Here is a 22,239-nt window from a genome sequence, read left to right on the forward strand (position 1 = left end):
CCTTCCCGACATGACTCCCCATGAAGCATATCTCAGTACCAAGCTCAACGTCTCTCACTTTCGCATCTTCCGTTGTGACACATATGTCCATGCCCCTAAAAAGGACCATGGCAAGATGGATCCCACCTCCCTGCAGATGTGCTTTGTTGGATACAACTCTGCCTCCACCGGCTACCACCTTTATGATCCTCGTCGCAAGGTGGCCTGCACTAGCCGTGACGTGACATTTGATGAGCAGGTCCCTTCCTTCTCCTCTGATTTCCCCTCTATTCTTAGAGATCCCCCGGAACCTCGCGAGACCTCTTCAGCCCCTGTCTCCTCACCAGTTGCCTCTGCCCCTGCCTCACCTTTAGTACCAGCTGCCCCCAGGTCTCCTCCGATTCCCCCTTTGTTCTTGGGGATCCCCCAGAACCTCGCGAGACCCCTTCGGCCCCCATCTCCTCACCAGTTGCCTCTGCCCTTGCCGCACCTTTAGTACCAGTTGCCCCCTAGGATCAAGTCTCCTCCAATTCCCCCTCTATTCTTGGGGATCCCCCAGAACCTCGCGAGACCCCTTCAACCCCTATCTCCTCACCAATTGCCTCTACCCCTACCTCACCTTTAGTACCAACTGCCCCCCAGGATCAAGGGTCTGCCAATTTCAAGCAATGCATTGTCAAAGTCCCTCGTTGGCTCCTAGACACACTTCACTCCTCCGGCATTGGTGATGCAGCTCCCTACCAAAGATGGCCCTCACCGTTCCTACCGCCATGTTCCTTGTCTTCCTTCCAACACGCTACAAGTCAATTACGCTCTCATGTCCCGTATCCTCGATGCCAGAGAACCCACCTCCGCTACTCAATCCCTTGCCCAGCCTCACTGGAAGGATACCATGGCTACTAAACTAGAAGCCATTCACCGCAACCATACCTAGGATCTTGTACCTTGCCCTCGCTCATCAGTCCATTATCAGTGTCCGTTGGATCTTCAAGATGAAAAATGCTGCCGATGGATTGGTTGAGAAATATAAAGCTCACCTGGTCGCCAAAGGATATGCCCAACATTTCGGCATCGATTTTGGTGAGACATTTGCTCCCACCACTCGGATGGCCACTATTCAAATTGCCATTGCTTTGGCTGTCACTATCAGAGATAAAAATATCACATTAATTTTGAGTTTAAAACTCATTCAAGCATGTGAAATATGCACCTCCTTTAATGGAGCTTCATTGATCCACACCCCCCCACCATCGTCTGCCGCATTCGAAAGGCCCTCTACGCTTTGAAACAAGCTCCTCGTGCATGGAACCAACGCATTGACACCTTCTTCCATCGACAAGGCATCTCCTGCCCTATTGCCGATCATAATCTCTATATCTTTTATGATGATTGTGTTCTCAATTTCCTTATTTTGAACATGGATGATCTTATTCTTACTGGCAACCATGGTGCCCACATCTTGGCCACCAAAGCCACTCTTGGCAACCATGGTGCCCACATCTTGGCCACCAAAGCCACTCTGTCTCGAAAATTTGAGATGACCGATATGGATCTCTTACACTTCTTCCTTAGGCTCGAGATCCGGCAAACCCCCCAAGGGTACTTCATCTCCTAGCAATGTTATATCAAGGAGCTTCTAGAATCCTTCAGATGGTGGATTGTACTCCTCTCACTTCTCCCATTGGATCCTAATTCTAAGCTCTCTGCCCACCACAGCCCTGCTGAGCTCACCGCCGATGCCACTTTGTACCTTAAGCTCATTGAATCCCTTTTAGCTTCGCCATCGATACCCTCAGCTCATTTATGCAGAAGTCTCTTCGCCCTCATTGGCTTGCAGGTCTCCTCCGTGTTCTCCGCTACCTCAAAGGGTACCCTTCAGCTTGGCCTATGTTATGCCAGTGGTGGCTCCTCCCTCCCCTCTCACTCTTCGTGGCTGGAGTGACTCGAATGGGCCAGCGACCCTGATACCCGTCACTCCACAACTGGTTATGTGTTCTCCTTTGGGTCCGCCACCATCTCGTGGACCAGCAAACACCAACCCACGGTGGCTCTCTCTTCCGCTAAGGTTGGATACTGCGCCATACGCAGTGCTACTTGCGAGTCTGGCTCCGACGCCTGTTGTTCAACACAAGAATTCTGCCAAATCGGACTGACCACCATTTTCTGCAACAATCAAAGTTGTATCGCTATCGGCCTCAACCCAGTGTTCCATGCCAGGACGAAGCATATAGAGATAGAATATCACTACACCCGTGAGAAGATTGTAGATGGCACCATCTTCCTCCTCTTTTGCACTATTCCCAACAACGCGGCAGGGCCCATTCTTGCGGCTATTTCTAGCAGGGGGTTTTGTCAGTAGAGAGGGCCAGTCAAGGGCCACACCTTGGACCAGTCGACCACGGCTCAACTATGTGCATCTCTCTCTCTTGCTTCCAGCTGCACTCACTCTCTTTTCACAAGAGAGGGGTCTAATGCCCTATAACTAAGGGGCCTAGCAAGCAGCCTGGAGATGGTCCATGTGACCAAGCACTATCAAAGGTCCCAGAGAATGCTAGCTAGGTCTCATATGCCTAGCAAGTAGTCTACGATTTTGACATGTGGCACATTGCCAAATTAGGGGAGTTTGGATCATCCGTCTCCCATGTATTAGATTGAACTTGTGGATTCTAGCATGCCCAGACACACTGCACTCTTGTACTCATTGGAATTCAAGTAATAAAGACCTTCACAGGGGGTCCAGCCCAGCTACTTGTCATGGGCCCTAGCTCAAGTGTTGTGCATGCTGGTTTGAAGTATTTCAGATCTCTATTTGTGAATTTGAGATGCTTTGAGTGTGAGGAGATGCAGGGAAAAGAGCAGGGCAGATTTCACTCTCTGTAGCAATCAGTCCCACCTTCTGAAAGGTCTTGGTGTTGATAAAACTATGAGTGCTACTGCTGTCCACAAGCATGTGAACAGTCCTACCCTTGACCTCACCCAATGTAACCACTCATCTCCACGAGCATTGCCACACGCATCATCTCGTGCATTGAATGGCATAGTAACATGATGCTCCACAAGAAATGCTCTAGGCATATGGCCTTGCATACCACAAGTGGGCTGAATGTCAGAGTGTGTATCACTAGCATGCACATCAAACTCAGTAAGACCATCAAGATCAAAAGGAAATCAGCACCCTTTGTGGCTCCAATATCTAGCTCAAACACATCCACCAACTCCTCATCATCGAATAATTCAATAATCATGCTGAGTTTGGCTGTGCCACTATTGCGCATCTTGCACACATCCCTATGCTTGGGAGTCCATTTGTGCCCACACTTAAAGCGCAGATTTGTCTACCTTGTATACTGCTTAATGTCTGATTTTTCATTTCCAGCACTTGCCTTGCCTCTTGGCTTTGCATCCAAGTGTTTGTGGGGCTTGACATGAGGCATCTTGCTACCCGATATTGTGGGAAACCTTGGGAATGGTGCTGCTGCAGATTTCTTATCATGCCAGTCAAGCATCTTAGGCTTTCTCTTGGCCTCGTATGCAGCCCCATGTGTGCTGACCACTGCATTCTTCTACTTGCTGGCCTTGGGCTCAAACACCTCTACAAGTCAGGCAGCTCGCTCAGTGGTCCGAGACTGATGTGCCTCTCATCTGCAGCCAAAGGAGGGTGCAATCCTTGTATGAAACGCAGCAACTTGCCCTTCTCAAATATGCCATGTACAAACATAGAGAGCCTCCAAAAATGCTGCACATACTCCTACATCGTTCCAGTCAGTGATAATACATAAAACTCAGCCAAGTACTGCTCTAATATTAGCGAGGATACAAAGCTCTATGATAATACATAAAACTCAACCAAGTGCTCTAATAGCAGCGAGGATACAAAGGTTGTTCCTATAAGATAGTGCTCTGCGGCACAAAGAAGGCATCATCCAAATCCACACAATCCCTATGCTGGGGTACATGCAAAGATCCATAAGACTGATACTCATAAGCACGGCGGGGATCTACCATAAAACCCCTACATGGACCAAAAAACACATCTTGTTTGTCCACCTCATCTCCATACAAAGGTACATGATGCTTGCCCTTATCCTGCATAGCCATGGCAATGTTAATATGTTGACCGAGTTGTTGTTCCATCTGGAGGAAGGCACTGTCCTGCATAGCCATGGCGTTGGTACGTACTGGCCAAGTTGATGCCCCTCTTGAGGGAGCACTATGAAGCATGGAAGACAGAGCATATCCAAAGAGGCTGATGCTTTTTCCTACTAAGCTCTCACACTCATCAGAATGCAATGACTCCTCAACACAAGGTAAACGCTTGGGTGAGGGTGATCTGGAAACAAATAACTTCAATAAGGAAGCCCACCCATGGTCTAGCTTTCAACATCCTATCACATGTCGTGACTAATATGGATCTCGAGATATCCATCAATAGTTTATGGCCCCTGTTGACACTGAAAGTAACCACACTACACTGTGGCCCTTGGTCGCACTGAAAGCAAGCCCACTCTCTATCGTCACCCCTAGTTGCATTGACAACAACCCCACACAAAAGTCATGACTCTGACTAAACAGCCACACTTAGACTAAACAGCCTCTCTTGGCTAAACAACAGCTCTTAGGCAAAACCTCTCTCTAGCTAAACAGCCATACTCAAGCTAAACAGCCTCACATGGTGATCATCCATGCTTTCCCCAAAAGGAGTACTCCCAATTGAACACGTGCACATGACAACTCAAGATGTCCGGTCCATAACTGAAGTCCGATCACACAGAACTCATACACATGTAATTAGCAAACATGAGATTTCAAAAATAATAATTATAAAAAAATGTAGACAACGTTAACACTAGGATTTCACAAAGAGAGAGAGAGAGAGAGAGAGAAAGAGAGAGATTTTAGGGTGCAGGGAACGAGGGAGGTATGATTAGGAGGCTAACACTTTAGACAGCCCACCCCAAAAAGTACCCATTCCCCCCCCTCCCCCCTTCATCACAGCCATAGTCACACGAGAACCTACTCCTATCAGAAAGGAACGTATTTTTAGCATCTTTGGTGCCAAACATACATTTCTTTTGCCTTGGAAATATCCTTGAGCTTGTAACAACTTTTTGGGAATCCACCTTATCACTGATGATGTTGTCATGGAGTTGCGTGAACAAGGCGTTGGTCGTGGATGAGGTTGAGACATGGGGTTGTGTAGACGAGGATGTAGGTGTAGAGTTTGGAGATGAAGAGGTTTTTGTTGATTGGGTATCCTGTGGTAGGGCAGTTTTACCTTTACCTTTTGCAATAGTGGAATCACCATTGTTTTGCGTTGGAGACTGCGTTGATGTCCCTTCTTGTAGCAATGGTATTTGAGTAGCATGGCCTTTATATACCATCTTGGCTTGTTGCTTGTGCCAATCAATTTGACAATTTGTCAAATAGGACCACGTACGTCCAAGGACCACATGCTCTTCCATTTTACCTGCAGGCAATACATAGAAACGTACCTGCAACACATGTTTAGCAATGATTATATCCAATGTCACATGTCCAATTGGTTTCGTCCGCGTGCCGTAGTGGGGATCTTCAGCCAAGCCGCTTCGGAGAGCTCGTCCTCCTAGCAACTTCCTTGTGGGAGCTGATTCGCATGCAGTTGCACGATGTTGTCATGGACACCGTCCTTGGATTCAATCCGAGTTACTACGCGATCGTAAGGCGGAGGGGAATGAGAAGAAGAGAAGAGAGAAGCGTGAGCGTGGTGAATGGGGAATCGATCATAGTCGTAGCAACAAGACAAGAGTAAATGGACAGGAGGCAAGAGACATCAACACAAGGTAGAAGAAAGGTCGCTCTCTATTCCAAACTCCAGCAATGAAAGAATGAAGACCAAGCCAACCCACTTGGCTTTTATACATAGACCTTTTGAAGGGAGGTTTAACCCTAATTTCTGGCCTTAGCCTTCTAGCCCCTATTCAACATTCTTGGCCCACGACCTATAATGAATAGAATACAATGAATTGCCAAAATGGAAGATGTTACTTGCGTAACAAGGCTACACAACAAAGTTGGCCAAGGCTATCTGCAGCAATGGTGGAGCATTTCCGGATAGAGGTGGAATGCGAGAATGTTCATCATTTGGTGGAAAACATAGGATAGTCAGAGGGAGAGTTAGTGCGATGGTATGTGGACCGTGCGACTAAGCTACTTGATCGTCCAACTGCCATGTAACCGGATAACGAAGTGTTCCAAGCAGGAAAGCTACTTATTTGCTGAGTTGCTTGACCAATGGAGCGTCGGATGAGTTTCGATTGAAGCTCAAGTATGAGGAGCCTACTACTATGGCACAAGCGCAAGATATTGCTCAAAAGGTTGACAAGGTACTTTCTGACCCCGCTTCCAAGAAGAGCTTCGTGCCACTCTTTCCTCATCCATCCACTCATCCTTATCTTCTTCATCAGCTAGATCGTATTTGGAGAAATTATCAATACAAAAGTAGGATTTATGTCTTTCTTAGCTTTCATCTTGAAATAAATTACGAATTGCACTAGGAGTTGCATCTAAAGGTCCTGGTGGTTTATATTCGCTAGCCATGCCGAACACTGTGTAAATACCTTGATTTATTGGGACACTACACAATGCACATGTGGAAGTATTTTGCATTTGCCTCACTAAACATATTAAGTGGTAGTAGTGTCCACAGGGTAGTATATACTGGCTACTCCACCCATCGAATACTTTGTAATATACAGGACATTGGGGGGTGGAGGAACTAGTAGCCTCAGCAGAAACTCCCACAAGATCAGGATGTATCAAAAAATGAGAGATGTGGTTTCCTTGGCGCACAGGAGCAATATGTGAAGAGATGCTCTGTACATCTTGGCTGATCTTTGTGAGCTGCTCTTGAATCCCTCTATTGGCCGGGGGAGGAGTTGACGCTTGAGATAATCGCTCAGCTTCTTTCCTTCTCTGCTAGCTGTGCCCCTAAGCTTTCTTTGACCTTGTTTAACTCCAATCCAGCGCCCTCCACCATGAGAGCAAGTTCTTCCCTTGTGAATGTCACTGTCTCTTCACGTATGTCGTGGGTGTTGACAGTGGCCTCTCTGGAGGCGAAGTCCACTGGAGTTTCTAGGATAAATTGTGCATATAGCATCTTAGCAAAATAGAGTTGAGCGTCGGCGTTATGGAGAGGACGACCGTACACTTCCAAGAAAATGCGCTCGGCATTAGTTTTGATATCATTGTGAGTGCAACGTGAAATCTTCCATCTTCCCTTCTTAATCTCGCCATCTGGACATGGCCATATTTCCTTTATCATCTCTGTGGTTACGCATTTGTTTATGTCTTTCCATTGGGCATAAGTAGGATTTGTCCATTTCGACAACCTGCATGCTGTTCTTGTAGCTTCACGGGCTATCAGGCCATGTGCAAGGGCCTTCATTCGCTCATATGCCTTCTTGGCTAACTCTTGATGCTCGTTTGCTTGCGCCTCTGCCATATCTGCATGAACATAAATGACTTTAGGATTTTAATGAACTGTAAAGATCAACGTAAGATAAATTGACCAGGGTGGTTGCAAGATCAGGGTGCCCAGTTTTGTCCACTCAGGCACCCTGTAAACAGCAAAAAAATAGGCATTTGTTTACCTTTAGTGGCTAATCTCTCCTAGTAAATGAAGGAATTTTGTTTCAAGTTCTTTTGTTGGAACATCATATTCAAAGTTGGAAATATAGTTGCATAATTTGATTAAGCATTAGATAGTCAAAAGTCCTCATTTTCTTAGGTACAAAGTCAATGTATACACCCTGTCCCAAATTTGAGCTGATTCCATAAAATGCTAATATCTTTTACATATAAACTTATATGAGATTCCCACTTTGTACCTTAGATCTTCACATAATATGGAGCTTAACTTGATTTTTCGAGAAAATTTTAAGATATTTGCCTATTTTCTTTAAATATTTCAAGGTCTTTAAAGTGTTATAATATACGCCACTTTTTGTACCCACAATAGTTACCACTTAAAATCCTCAATCTTGTAGATCAAAAGAGTGGGTAGATACTGAGATATTAGTAGAATGTGGCGGTTAGTGAAAATTGCAAATCCAATGGTTGGATTTTTAATAATCTCTTTTTTAAAATTCTTCCAGACTATCAGAAGGCCTGCAAATATTAATAATCTAATTAGTAAAATTACATTTTTGATGTGAATCATCTAAAACCTATAGGGACTAGTGTACTTGTAATGGTGCGTCTACAGAAAAATAAATTGAATCACTCTAAGTATGGAAAGATCATTTATTTATCATTTTATCATATTTTTAATTAATTTTAATTAATTAGACTAATTTATATTAATTTAAGTTATATTGGGTTAGTTTAAGGTCAAGCATATTTTCTATTATTTGCTTGATCTCATTTTAATTACCTTGCCCCCTAAAATTTGCTCTCCAAGCATTGTCCCAGTCTAGCAGAAACATGATAAAACTGGACACCCTGATCTTGCAACAACCCACCATTACCCTCAAAAACTTAAAGTTTAACACCACGAGAGGAGATATGTATTGCAAAGACTCAATGAGAAATATCCACTTGACTCCAAAAATACAATGCGCGCACATCAAATTTTGAAGAGAAAACATAAACTTAAACACCACAAGAGGAGAGAGATATTGCAAAGACTCAATGAGATAATATTTTAAACAATGGACACATCAAATTTTGAAGAGAGAAACAAAGTGCCATTCCTGAAACTTAATCTCCTGATACTGTATCATTACAAAATTGGGGTGAATGACACCGATAGCTCTACAAGAGGATGTTGTGCCCTCGTTGGGTCAGTATTTAGTGATCTAAAAAATTCAACTACTTGCAAAATTGATTTTCGCTCATCGCGATTAGGCAGGTACATCCAATTTTTGACTCTATAAATAATAGTATCCATGGTAACTTTGTCATAGGAACTATTATCCATCCACAACTCTTGTACTTTTTGCCAAAAGTCATATAAAGTTTGTAATAAATATCCCAAGGCAAAAACATCAGATGCAGGAGTGTATGCATCTGCCAAAAACGGATCATAAAGCTCCGGGGCTATCCATGGCCATTTATTTCACTCTCTGTCTACGTAGGAGACCGCCTGTGCCACCTTCTCAGGGTTCTTATCTGCTTCAAATACAAAATTAAGAGACACCCGTTTTTTGGGCGTTCTCAGCAGTAACCCCCAATCGATAATACCTACGCGTGGCTTCAACTCTTTTGTAAAATCCAACACTACATTGAATGGATGTAAGTCGGTATGTACAATTCCTGCCAGATGTGCTGCCGCTAGGCCTTCCACCAGGGCATGCATAATATGTGGCATGGTTATTACTATTTGTTTTATTTTAGAAAGTTTTAGATAACTTAAAGGAATATTATTGAGCGGGGGTTGTCTCCATCCTCGATCCAAACGGAAAATTGCTTTGGTGAACTCACTCAATCTGAAGGGGACCTTCAGAACAGTATCACCAAGCGAGCCGCCATTATAGTACGGGAAAATAGTGATCCAAGGAGATTCTTTTGTGAAGGCAATTGATACACCTGACAATCAATGGGTGTAGAACCTGCATGCCCTGCTCTGCCTGGAAGCTCTCGAACTTGGCGCTGCCTTCTCCTTTGTAGTGCTTTCCGCAAAAAGTAATGTGCTCCAGCAAAAATGATATACCTTTAACTGTATACTCTTTTACTGTGTCAAAAACACCAGAGCCTATTGTTCGCCCTTCGAACAGAGCCTCGTGCGGGATGCCAATGAGGTGTGTGCACATAGAATTGTAGATGGTACGATTAATGACACATGTGCATCTGCCTGGCTGGACGTTGCAGCGACGTCCTGGGCAATGCGCACTCTTTTGGGGAGGGACTCTGCATCCAGCGCCTTCATGCGCTTGCTCTTGGCTCTTTTCTCGCTCCATACAACGTCCCATAACTGTAGACGTTGCATATTAGCTTCAGGCGGGGCAGCATCTCTAAGATCATTGCATGCTACACGCATGCTCCCCAAAATGGTTCGTGTTATATGTTGATGGTTGAAATCTGCTATCTTCTGTCTATCAAGCAGCTCAGCGTTGCCTCCGCTTCGAAGCCGACGCTATGCATTTTTCCATATCTGGTCTATTAGATCTCGCATGAGTATCTCAGACTCATTGATCTTTTTGACGACATCATCAGCACATTGTGACACTGTGATGACTGCTTCAATGCGAATTGCTCATAGAACGATTTTACGCTCTTCAGGGGAAAGCATGTTGGTCGTCTTCGTAAATCTAGCAAATATCACTAAACACAAAAAAACAGAATATCAAACATTACTGAAATCAACATCAAGCAAACGTGAGAGAACAGCAACAAGTGTATCATTACTTATCAACGTTCAAACAAAAACGGAATATCAAATAATTTTAATGAACTCAACATCATCCAATACATCATCAAACGTGAGAGAACAGCAACAAGTGTATCATTACTTATCAATGATCAAACAAAAACGGAATATCAAATAATGTTACTGAACTCAACATCATGCAATACATTATCGAACATGAGACAACCGCAACAAGTGCATTATTACTTATCAAGTGTATACATTATCGAACGAGAGAGAGAGAGAGAGGGGGAGGAAGAGAGAGAGGTGTGACAGATAGAGAGAGAGGAAACATTAGATGACATTTTTAATAGTTTTGTGAGTTCCTAAAGAGAGGAAAATAATGTTTTGTAATCCTAAAGCACTCCTCCTCTACACACCTATCGTGATAGAGAGAGAGATGTGAAGTGTATCATGAGAGAGAGAGAGAGAGAGAGAGAGAGAGTTGTGAAGTGTATCATGAGAGAGAGAGAGAGAGAGAGAGAGAGAGAATTGTGAAGTGTATCATGAGAGAGAGAGAGAGAGAGAGAGAGGAGAGGAAGAGAGAGAGTTGTGACAGATAGAGAGAAGAAACATTAGATGATATTTCTAATGTTTTTGTGAGTTCCTAAAGAGGAAAATAATGTACTGTTTTAATTTTTAAGTAAATAGAGGAAGAAAAAAGAAATTATTAGGAATTATGTATATTTTAAGAGAAAAAAAAGAAATCCTTATCTACACATCTATCGTGTTGTGAAGTGTATCATGAGAGAGAGATAGAGAGAGAGAAAGAGTTGTGAAGTGTATCATGAGAGAGAGAGAGGGGGGTAGGAAGAGAGAGAGATATTCATTTTTTCGAGTTACGAATCATGATATTATAAAATAAAACGTTTAGACAATATGATGTAAACTTTGATCCATGAAATACTCATGCCGCGTTAGCAACCAAGTATCAGATGGATCAAACACAATAAAAACAATACAAGTCAAATCAAACAAATTTACGATATTTTTTCGACCGCGTTAACGATCATATGCCGTAACATGCAAGCAAATTTACGACATTTTTTCGACCGCGTTAACGATCAAATGCCGCAATATGCAAAAAACAATTTATGCACTAGCGGACGACACCAACTTGCCGCGTTAACGACAAAATGCCGCCTGATTCTATGGGAATACGAATAGGATACGAACATACACTGGCCGCGTTACCGACCATATGCCCGCATTTGACAAAGGGAAGGGAAGGGAAGGTGACATCGCCATAACGATACTATGCTTGCCGCGTTACCGACTAGTATCGCTACGACGTGCCATACTTACCATAGGACACAAACTAGCCGCGTTACCGACTAAGTGCCCCAGGGTAAGCACCATTCCGAAGAATGGCCTTACACACACACCTGTCGTGTGGCGGACCACCCACATCCTGCCGCGCATTGCGACAATGGGCGGCTGCCCGCACGAACACACACCCACACACACATTCCTCGTGTGGCGGACCACCCACATCCTGCCGCGCATTGCGACAGTGGTGGACGGTTGCCCGTATGAACACACACCCACATACACACACACACACACACACACACACACAAGTTTCATTACCTGTGTATGCTGTCAGCAGCAATGAACTCCCAAAGGGCCCCTCGGGCCCATATATATAAAAAATTGTACCCCGCCGGGCTGGATGACGACCCCGTCGGGACCCGCCGGGGTTTCTTTTTTCTCGGCGGGGCCGCCGGGTATAGCAAAACCCCGGCGGGATTTTATCCGATTATCAGGTAGCTTCCCACCAGCTTTTTTGGGAACATGTTAACATGTTAACATGTTAATAACATGTTAACACATGTTATTAACAAAAAAAAATTGTGATCACGTGAATATAAAATCATTGCCTTAAAGGGAGGAGGGAGGGTCTCCTTAAGGGGGGGAAGGGGGATGGGAGGCCCTTACGGGCCACCCATTGGAATAATCAATTAATGGAAAACAAAAAACAGACATAAATCTTTAATAGTAACTAGCAAGAAGATTCTAGGGAGAATCAAGATCCAATTTCATGTGACTTCATGGTGGACATGATATGCCAGAATCTCTTCCATTCCTATATGGATATACCGGAATAACAGGAGATTGAACAAAATCAAAGTGGGAACATTGGTTCTAAGAAGAATTCGGACTAAACAAGCTACAGTACTTCTTTGGGTAGGCCAATAATTATTGGTTCCTTTATGAGCTTTCATTGCTTCTATATTAGAAATATCTGTTCATTCACTTTCGCTCGTTTCCCTGTTCTCTTTAGAAAAGAAAGTCTTCAAACTTTTTGATGCAGAGACTATAGCAATAAATGACAATATAGAATTCTCCAATAGGGAGTAGGTTCACATGAAAACAATAGAATGTGCCGGTGGTTTGGCCATCCCAAAATCTTTCCTCTAGGTTCCTTGACTTCAAAATACGAATGATATTAAAAAGGCCATCATCAAGGCAAACAAGGCAAAAAAAAAAGGGAGTGGAGGCATTGTACTCCGAAGCCTCGACTATATAGTCAATTCCCCACACTATATAGTCAATTCCCCACTTTTGGTTGGCCTGATCTTCTTGAGTGCAACACGCTCGAGCTAGTATCTCAGCCCTCCCCTCTCTTTTTAATGAATTTTCAAGCACCTCAAGTAGCAAGTGGGTGTACATAGCTTCTATTCTCATGTGGGCTTCTCGTAGTATCATTGGCATGATTTACTAATCTAGATTCTATCTGGCTGAGAATAGGCGTGATGTCTTCTAAACAAACTTGACTCGAAATACGAATGATATTAAGAAGGCCATCATCAAGGCAAATAGGGCAATAGCTTCTATTAAAGCAAATCCTAAAATAACATAACCAAATAAATGTTTAGCTAATGAAGGATTTTGCACCATAGAAGTGATCAAAGGACTGAATGCATTTCCAGTACCTGTTGCAGCTCCCGCTGAGGCCATGGTAGCTACTCCCACTCCAATTAATTTGGCACCTTCTAGCGTAATGAACTATTGGGTGTCTATCAAGGCCACGATACCATGATGTGCCATGGCTGGACTCTAAGTTGGGTTCAAAAGCGCCTAAGAAGGTGACTTAGAAGCAACTCTTCACTTTACACAAGGCATACGATTCGCCATTTGACCCTTGTAGTGGCAATCGGAACACTCTTTCCACCCCTCTCCTTTCTGTGACCCCATGCGGAAGGGTTGGGAAACCATTTCTGCTTTCCTCTCTTCTACCTACCAATACTCAACACGAAGGCTTAGGAATTTTCATGAACCTATAAAAAGGCCAAGAAATTGGCTATATTATCATTCAAATGGTCATTAGCTTCTTCACTTGCAAGGCACAAACAAGCTCAATGAGTATAAATTTTATGTCAGTCGAGTCACTTCTCCCTCGTGTACGGTCGAAATCTTCATGCCCGATCAAGTACTTCTGCTTGTTGAATTTTTGTATATAGATGGATGTTCAAATTGACAGCCAGTGGCATTAACTCAATTAACATCAACATGATAATAATATTTCGTCTATTCAAGGAAATTCTCCAAATACCTGAAAGAAAAGGAATCATGGGAGATGTCAAATATTTGACCAGATCTATAAGACAAAGTCTTTCTTTGTTTGGAGGGCGAAAATGCTAAGCATTAGAGGTACTTGTGTTGGTTGGTGCCAACACGAGTTTTGTTCTTGATATTCATGGTAGTGGGAGAAAAGGCAAAGCCGGCACCAAAGGGTAAGGCTAGGGGGAACCTGGCAAGTGATCTCGGTCTCCAATAGAAGAGAAGGGTTCAATAGAATTTGTTGCTACTACGAGGCCCTACCCAATACCTCCAATCATCCCGCTAACGTGCTTAAAAGTACCTTCGAATTCAAATTTTTGCAAGCAAGTCGAGTCAACAGAAGCTATTTCACTCTGCCTTCTCCAGTAGAACCTATTTCACTCTGTTGTGGAAGGCGTGATAGTGCATCAATAGCTCAATTGGATAGAGTACCGGCCTAGCCACATTTGAATAACAAATACTAGTAACGCTACCACAAAGTCTCCACGGAAATGTGGAGATAAAAGTGTGTATACAGGCGTGTAACCCTTCTGGAGAATTTTATAACAAAAGAACCCTTTTTCTTCAACCCCTATCTCTCCAAATCTTTTCGCTTTCTCCCTAACTCAAGAGGGAGATTCCTTGATAAACTTAGGAGTTTACACGTGCTAAGGCCATCTAGATATCTTCCTAGGAAGTAGCAAAGGTAGGCACCGGTTATACAACCCAACACTACAATTATCGAGGATGACAAATACCAGGGATGGGAGGAAACTACATTTGCTACTTGTTCTAACACATCCACTACTGTTTCTGAAGGCCATGGTAATGAAGATTTAGTTGATTCTGCGGGTATTACTATTATCCAAGGGAACGAACCTAATTTTAATGGTGCCTTTCTTGAAGGGTAGCTGGGTGCCGTTTCTTTTGTACTAACATCAAAAACATGTTCTTTAATTGTAAGTACTTCTGATTTGTTGTCTGAACTAGTTGATATAACGTTATTTTTTACTTGCGATTTTGAATGTTTGTTTGAACTAGTTGTTGATATCACGAACGTTTTTTAAGGCAATTCTTCACTTTTAAATCCTTGTTTTTCTTCACTCATTGAGATCATGTTAGTTTTGATAGGCTTTTCATCACTAGTTGAGAGCACTTTAGTGGTTAAAGGTAATTCAATGTTAACCTCACTTGTTAAGAGTGGTTTAGTGGGATACGCACTTTGGTATTTGTGTGATATGATGCTCCCAAACTTTGCAAAGTTTTTGGAAGAAGTGAATGTTTGAACATATTTCATGGAAATTGAAGAAATATTATTACACATAAATATATCTCAAGTGTCCACCTTTCATGGATAGTGGAGGGATATTATTAGATGGGAAGTTATGCAAAGAGTCCCCCAACTCTACAAATTTACATGGCAATGATCGCAATAACTTCATAGGAAGTAGACATGATGTGACTTCGCAATGTGATTGCTACTCTACATTTACAATAGCATTGCCATTTCTTGCGTCTACATCTTCTCACTTTTGCTGGACCATGGCAAGATGTTCTGGGTGAAGTTTCTAGAGGCCTTGTCGAAAGCAGGGAACATAATCATTGATTGTGAGCCAAAGGTTTGAGATTTGGTGGCACTAGTACATGGATGGGGTGTTGAACCATGTGCCTTTACACAGAAATGGAGGATGGAAACTATCTGAGATGCAAGTTAGGTATTGTTTCTTGAATTGTTCATAGTTGATCAACTTTGATTGCCAACAATATCATAAACCATCTATGTCATATTTCTCTAATCATAATCTATGTTATGTTTCAACAGCTTCCTCCAACTTCCAGAAAGCTAGTGGTATTGGATTTAAACAGTGTGCTATTGTATAGGTGTTTGAAGAGTGCAGAAGACAAGCTTGTCCTAGCTCTTGATCTCGAACCTTATTGGGTGGTGCTGAGACCTATCTTGGAAGAGTTCATGCTACACATGGAAAAAATATTTGATGTGACACTACAACACAATGCCTCCCTACATGTGATTAATGATGGGTGCATGTATTATCACGCACATGTTTAAGTAATATTGGACACATGTAAGTTTGTAGTTATACACGTATATACTGACAAAAACAATGCATGTGAAAGCCAGTGTATACACATGTAAATACTATGTAATAGAAGCATATACGCACTCCTTTACACTTGAAAACATGGAAAAATATTTAAAAGAAAAGCACTATAATTTAAAAGCAAATTCATACTACATTACATTCTCATTACACAATCTCACTACAAGCATACATCATAATGCAATATTGTATAAATTTACAATAATGTGTATTCAAAAACAAATCAATAGATGATGACTTTAAGACAACACATACAATAGAATTGTCATCAATTTAGAATGATGCAATGATGGATTAGTTAGTATTTGATCTCATATTCAATAAGATCCATCCTTGTCAAACGATCAACGTCAATATCCATTGGATCAATTTGTAAGGCTATGAATAAATTTAAGTTACTATCGATCTATTTACTAATAATGGTGCTAATGCCCTCATCCACGTCAACATCACCATTATCACCAATGGTATGGTCATCCCTTGGGGGATTACTAAAAATATGTGACCATACCACATGGGTTCAACGAGAGGGTTTTTTTAATAAGGGTATGAAAGCTTACATACATAAGGGATTAATTTATTCACATTGAGAAAAAAATCACATTTTATATTGTAAATTTTTTTGAAAAAATGTGTAAGTAGGGGTTTTTTAATTACCTCTCGAATGCACGTGTTATGGTTAATTTCTATATAGTGACCCCTCCCGAGGGTCATCCTCATGATCATGAGAAATGGCACGCTCATCCACATTATCATGGTTCTCTCTTATTTCTTCATCAACACCTTTGTTGGCATGCTCGACATCATCTTCATTGCGGCCTACTGCATCCTCCATATGCTACATATCAGTGAATATATTGTACATTACTTTGGAACATGGTGCAACTGGGATGATGCACCACCATTTAGTATCATGCACGATTGGCTGATAGATAACCTATTCAAATACACATACAATTAGCATATCAAAGGTCAAGACATGAGCTTAGATATATATGTATAGGAAACACATTAGTAAAAAAATGCATACCTATTGACATTATTGTGGCAATACTAGTCTATCATTCTTTGTTTGATAAAACTTTATAGAGACAATAGTTGCACAGCCACTTGCATGGCATTTTTTTGCATTAGGCCCCTTTTCCACCACGTTCATTTGCCATTTGACATCCAAAACATACACAAAGAAGCGACGAAGATCAAGCTTAAAAATATCTTGGATTGTGCCACAATAATCATCTACATTTCCATTGGCTTTCTCAAAGCTACTAATGACACTACAATCTTGAGTATTCCTCTTATCATAATTTCTTTGTGTTTGAAAATGCTTGCCTTCACACGATATAGCATTGAACATAGTGTACTAGACCAAAATAAAAGCAATTGTGTAAGCATTGTGAATCATTAAAATCAAATCACATACAACTAATGCAAAACATTATATGTATGTACCTTTAACATGCATTCTCGTGCATACTCTGATTCTTCCATCATGATACGCTTCCCCTCATCTTTCTCTGCTCTCTCAATTTCTTCATGTAGCCAATTAATATGGATATCATTTGGAAATATTGGTAGATGCTCAAGGTATGCCTTCTGAGAGCCATGTTGCCTCTGAAAGAGAGCTCTTTATGCTTGCCTTCTTGTCTTTGCATCCTCATATCTTGTGACCCTTCTGCTCATTAGATCACTAGTAAGGATGTAAGTGAAAGTAAGATCATCGGTCAATGCTCTATCAATTACTTTAGTTTGTCCTTTTCCTTGAGGAACATTAGAGATCATTCTTAAGTCCTCTTCATTGCTCCATAGTTGCAGCAAAGGGTTATTCACTTGCCCAAGAAATTCTAAAATATATACAAGAGACTCTTGTATCAATGAACCCTCGGTCATGCTTCCCTTCGAGCCTTGCACTTTGCCTCACAAAGTCTTTTCTAGGAAGAACATCTAGTGTACATGCACAATGTCGCATAAAGCAATCTCATCCACCAAATGCACAATGAGATATAGCTGGCTCATGAGAATGGTTCGTGGAAAGGTTTCCTCCACCAAACAAACCACCTCCACTACCAAAATGCATGCATCATCAAATGTGGTGCGATACATTGCTTTGGAGCTCACAATAATTGACGCATTCATGTATGCGATCATAATCCAATCCTCCAAGAGATGTTACATTGCGCCTCGATATATCTCTTGAGGTTGATAATCTATTCCCCTTTGGAAGCATGTGTGATAATAGCCTACATCCAATATCATAAATGACTAAAACATGTTGATCTTTAATCACTACAAGTTGAATAGCTACTAATTCTAACTTGCAAAATAGAATGCCTACTTCATTAATGTGTTCATACTTGCATTGCTCCATCCATAAACTGTTTGTAGATTTAGTTCAAGTGAAGCAAAAAATTGAGAATGTGCACCCTTCAAATACCGATGTCAATGAAGCCTTGTCAAGATGCGCTTGTTCCATATCATTGTCATCCATTTTTTTGGGAACATCCCTACAAAGATGCTACACCATATCATCAAACACTTCCTCTTCCACAACTTTCATGGGGTGGAGGACTATTGTCATCTCCTTCCCACTCAGCTTTGATGGCAGTTCTTGAAGCTGCCGCATCATCTCATCGATGCTTTGCATGCTCATGCCGAGCCTAGGGCACCATGTTAGGATGTGGTACTACATCCTGCTCAAGGAGGATGATGACATCATTTTCACATAACAGAGCAAACATATCCATCAATAGTTTTTGGTAGTATATGTCTCATTTTCATTAGCAAACATCCATCCATAAAATGTTTATAGAATGGGTAGAAAATGTATGTGTGTTGCGTGTATAAGCGTATGTACACTGTGTCAAAACGCATGTGTTTACGTAGCTACAATAATCTTACACGCGCCCATCTACTCAAACCTAAATGTGATTGTTGTTTTCTCATTCTAAACTTGCAATTCCATCCCTCACCTCTCACTCTCGAGGTTATGTCACCAAGTATACATCTAAGGGAGCACTATAATGACAGCTACTTAGGTGGAAGAGGACATACATAGGGCTTGAAGAGGACATACACACAACTAGATTTAGAAGCAGGAGGTACCTTTCAAGAGGTGAGTAACCTTGCCCTTTCTTTTGCTTTCCTTTGTTTATTCAAGTGTCAATGGTGATTCCTTTGTCTTCTATCAGTATCTTCTTCTTGCAATTTGTCACGAAAAGGATAGAAGTTCTACCTAGCCCTACCATTTTGTCATTAGTATTTGTTCAGTCAGACATTTTTCTTGAAAAGTGCTTTCGAAGGAGCACATGTAGGAGCATGTGTATGCTTGTGTTTGGCCTGTGTTTACACAATGTACACATGCTCCTATAGTCAATTCTACAAAAGGTTCTACACACAATTCTATATGCATTCTTGATGCAAGATATACAATTGCGTGATGCATAATGCTTTATGCACAAAATTTTCTAATGCATGATGCACACACATGCATTTTTTGCAGTTAATCATGAATCCAAGTTCATGATTGAATCCATTTGTGTACACCACTTGGATGTCGGAGATGTTTACTTAATTTGGTGCGCACCCTGGACCAAACGAGCCAATCGATTATATGCAAGCCAATCCCCCTCCACCCTAGTATGGTCTTTTTGAGTACTCCTTTTGTGAGCACGTAGTTCACCCTACAACATTCTCTGCCCATGAGTTCGAGACCCATGGCATCTCCCACACCATCGCCATCGAGGAGATATACCTCCTCACACACGCACTCAAATACCCCCTCATGCATACAATCATGTATCCCCTCACAACCACAGCGACATCCACAGCCCATGTCCATAGTCATGTACACACTCTCCCAGCCATGAGTCTACCCATATTACGGAGCAGAGTAGATGCCACAGTAGGGAGAGTAGGAGTGAAGGTTGTGGCAGTTGCTTTGGTAAGGGGAGTGCACGGGCACATGATGAGAGAGGAGATAGACGGATCAAAGGGAGGAGAGGGGTTAGAGGGGACATTGAGGGTGAGGAGGATGTGCCATAGGTAGGGGGAGACATATATTACAATAATGCAATGAATAGGGGGGAATAGTGATTGATTTGTAATTGAAAACAATGTACTTATCTCAACATACATAGAACTTTGACAATATTGTCACACGTGTATTGATAATGCAACCACTTAAGTTCATTCAATGTTTTTCTTGAATCATCCATGTCCAATAAATCTTATGTATGGATGGTGCAATGCACCCAAAAAAAAATCCAGAGAGTGTTATTTGTTGCTTGAATGTTAGAATGGGATTCAAGCACCCAATAGCACTCTTTGGATTTCTTTTCTTGCTCTTTGTTTGTGTGTATAAGTGCATGTATACTATTCAAAATCTTGTGTATAAGTGCAGAAAGTTTGTAAAAAATTTGTGTATTATCCCATCAAAGTTGGTAAAACGCGTGTATTAGTGCATCCAATTTTTATATACATGTGCTTTTACACGCATGTCTCTGGCCACAATTATACATGCAAAAATACACGGGCCCATCACTTTTTCTCACAAGTCAACTTTCGGTGCTAGCAATGCATATATGATCCCGATCCCTTATAGTGTGGCTATTTGGAGCTTGATGCAAGATGGAAACTTGCATCATTACATGCAAATAGTGAGAGATGAATGCAAAAAATCCAATGGACATCAACCCTTCTATGTCTTCCACTATAGCTAGATCAAATGCAGCGCACATCCTATGCAAGCAAGAGGAGATAGGCCTATATTCAGGAAATGCAAGCAAGAGGAGATAGGCCTATATTCAGGAAATGCCTTAGTATAATCGAGTGGTGCCACTTTGATTCTCATGCAGCATTCTTTGTGGATGATAATGTGGAGAAGATTGTAGACAATCCCCAAAACACATACATAGTCAAGACCACTTATCAATGAGACTTTGCATATGACTTCCTCCTTTCATAGTTATTGCCTTACATGAGATGATTAGTTGTTTATTTCACAAAACCCCTTCATGAAAGAACATTGAAAAAAATAGTGCTAGTTTTGAGACATTAATGTGAAGCACAAATGGCTTTTTGATTTAAACAAGGTGGAATGGATGCATATGCATTAATTGATAGTTGTGTGTGTGTGTGAGAGAGAGAGAGAGAGAGAGAGAGAGAGAGAGAGAGAGAGAGAGAGAGAGAGAGCTTTCAGCAGAATAGCAAGAAGAAGCGAGAAACATGTTATTGTCCATTCAAATTAGCAAACAAATGGAGGCACAACAGACACACAGAGAAGTAATAATAATGTTGTTGAGAGCATGATTTAATCAAAGAGAGAGAGAGGGGGCGAGGGATTGCACACAAAGAGAGAGAGAGAGAGAGAGAGAGAGAGAGAGAGAGAGAGAGAGAGAGAGAGAGGGAGGAGTAAGTGTACTAAGAGTACTAGCAATTAGATGGTCGACCAAAAAAACTTGCCTAAAATCTTGCTCAAAAAATTCTCTTTGCCCATCCCCATTCCAGCCTCATGTTGCATTCTCTTCAGCAATCTATGTGATTTGTGTGCTCATTATAGTGTGCTCAATAAGAGTAAATTTCATCACCTTTTGTTAGTGTTTTGAACTCAATCAAGGATCCAACCAAATTAAGGAATTCATAATGGTGAGAGTATGGGCCACATAATCATATTCGACTGGCAATATAGTAGAGGATGCGTGTTGGAGAGGATGCCAAAGAAACAATAGAAATAGAAGTATAGGTATTAGTTATTGGATATTGAAGAATGAAAACGATAGAAATATGACTATATGGGTTGAAGACAAAAGTCTACCAATTTTTGCAATGGTGATTACACTTTGAGATTTTCATCGAACAATGATTTGAATCCAAGATTTGAGGTGAAAGTGAAACAATTTTCCACCTAACATGTTCTCCTTTAAGCTCGATGGATAGGTACCCATGTGTCACCAGGCATTCTGTGGTTCAAATGTAGAAGTCATGGAGATATGCAATACAAATACTTCTTCTGGGAGCAATGCCGCATACTCCACGTCCTCTTCTCTCAATCTCTGTCCTCTTCCAACATGGTATTAAAGCTGAGGTATATGCACTTAGAATTGTTCTCCTCTTTTAGTATGCACTAAGTGTACCTCCTCTCTCTATATTCCATTGAGTTCCTTTCTTCTTACACTAAGGTACATAGATTTAGACTTTTTGCTGATGAAAGCTCAA

General features: G+C 41.7%; 1 protein-coding gene across 1 annotated transcript; it reads right to left on the bottom strand.

Moving 5' to 3' along the window:
- Positions 1-13,126: 13,126 nt before the first annotated feature.
- LOC147612624 (ATP synthase subunit C family protein) lies at positions 13,127-21,526 on the bottom strand. The gene is made up of 2 exons (XM_086783551.1): positions 21,487-21,526; positions 13,127-13,359 (listed from the first exon to the last, which is right to left on the bottom strand). Exons 1-2 carry the CDS (start codon positions 21,524-21,526, stop codon positions 13,127-13,129), a joined length of 273 nt encoding a protein of 90 aa, XP_086639677.1.
- Positions 21,527-22,239: the final 713 nt, after the last annotated feature.

Source organism: Cibotium barometz, chromosome 45 (genome assembly GCF_041138505.1).
Source record: "Cibotium barometz isolate CiBa-2024 chromosome 45, ASM4113850v1, whole genome shotgun sequence".
Taxonomy (NCBI): Eukaryota; Viridiplantae; Streptophyta; class Polypodiopsida; order Cyatheales; family Cibotiaceae; genus Cibotium; species Cibotium barometz.

What these genes read in the sequence shown, in the direction of transcription:
- LOC147612624 (XM_086783551.1), bottom strand. Translation starts at nt 21,526, where the DNA reads ATGGGGATGGGCAAAGAGAATTTTTTGAGCAAGATTTTAG. An exon ending in TTTTTTGAGCAAGATTTTAG is followed by an intron (nt 13,360 to 21,486) that starts GCAAGTTTTTTT and finishes TCATTACGCTAG; the next exon opens with AAGGTGCCAAATTAATTGGA.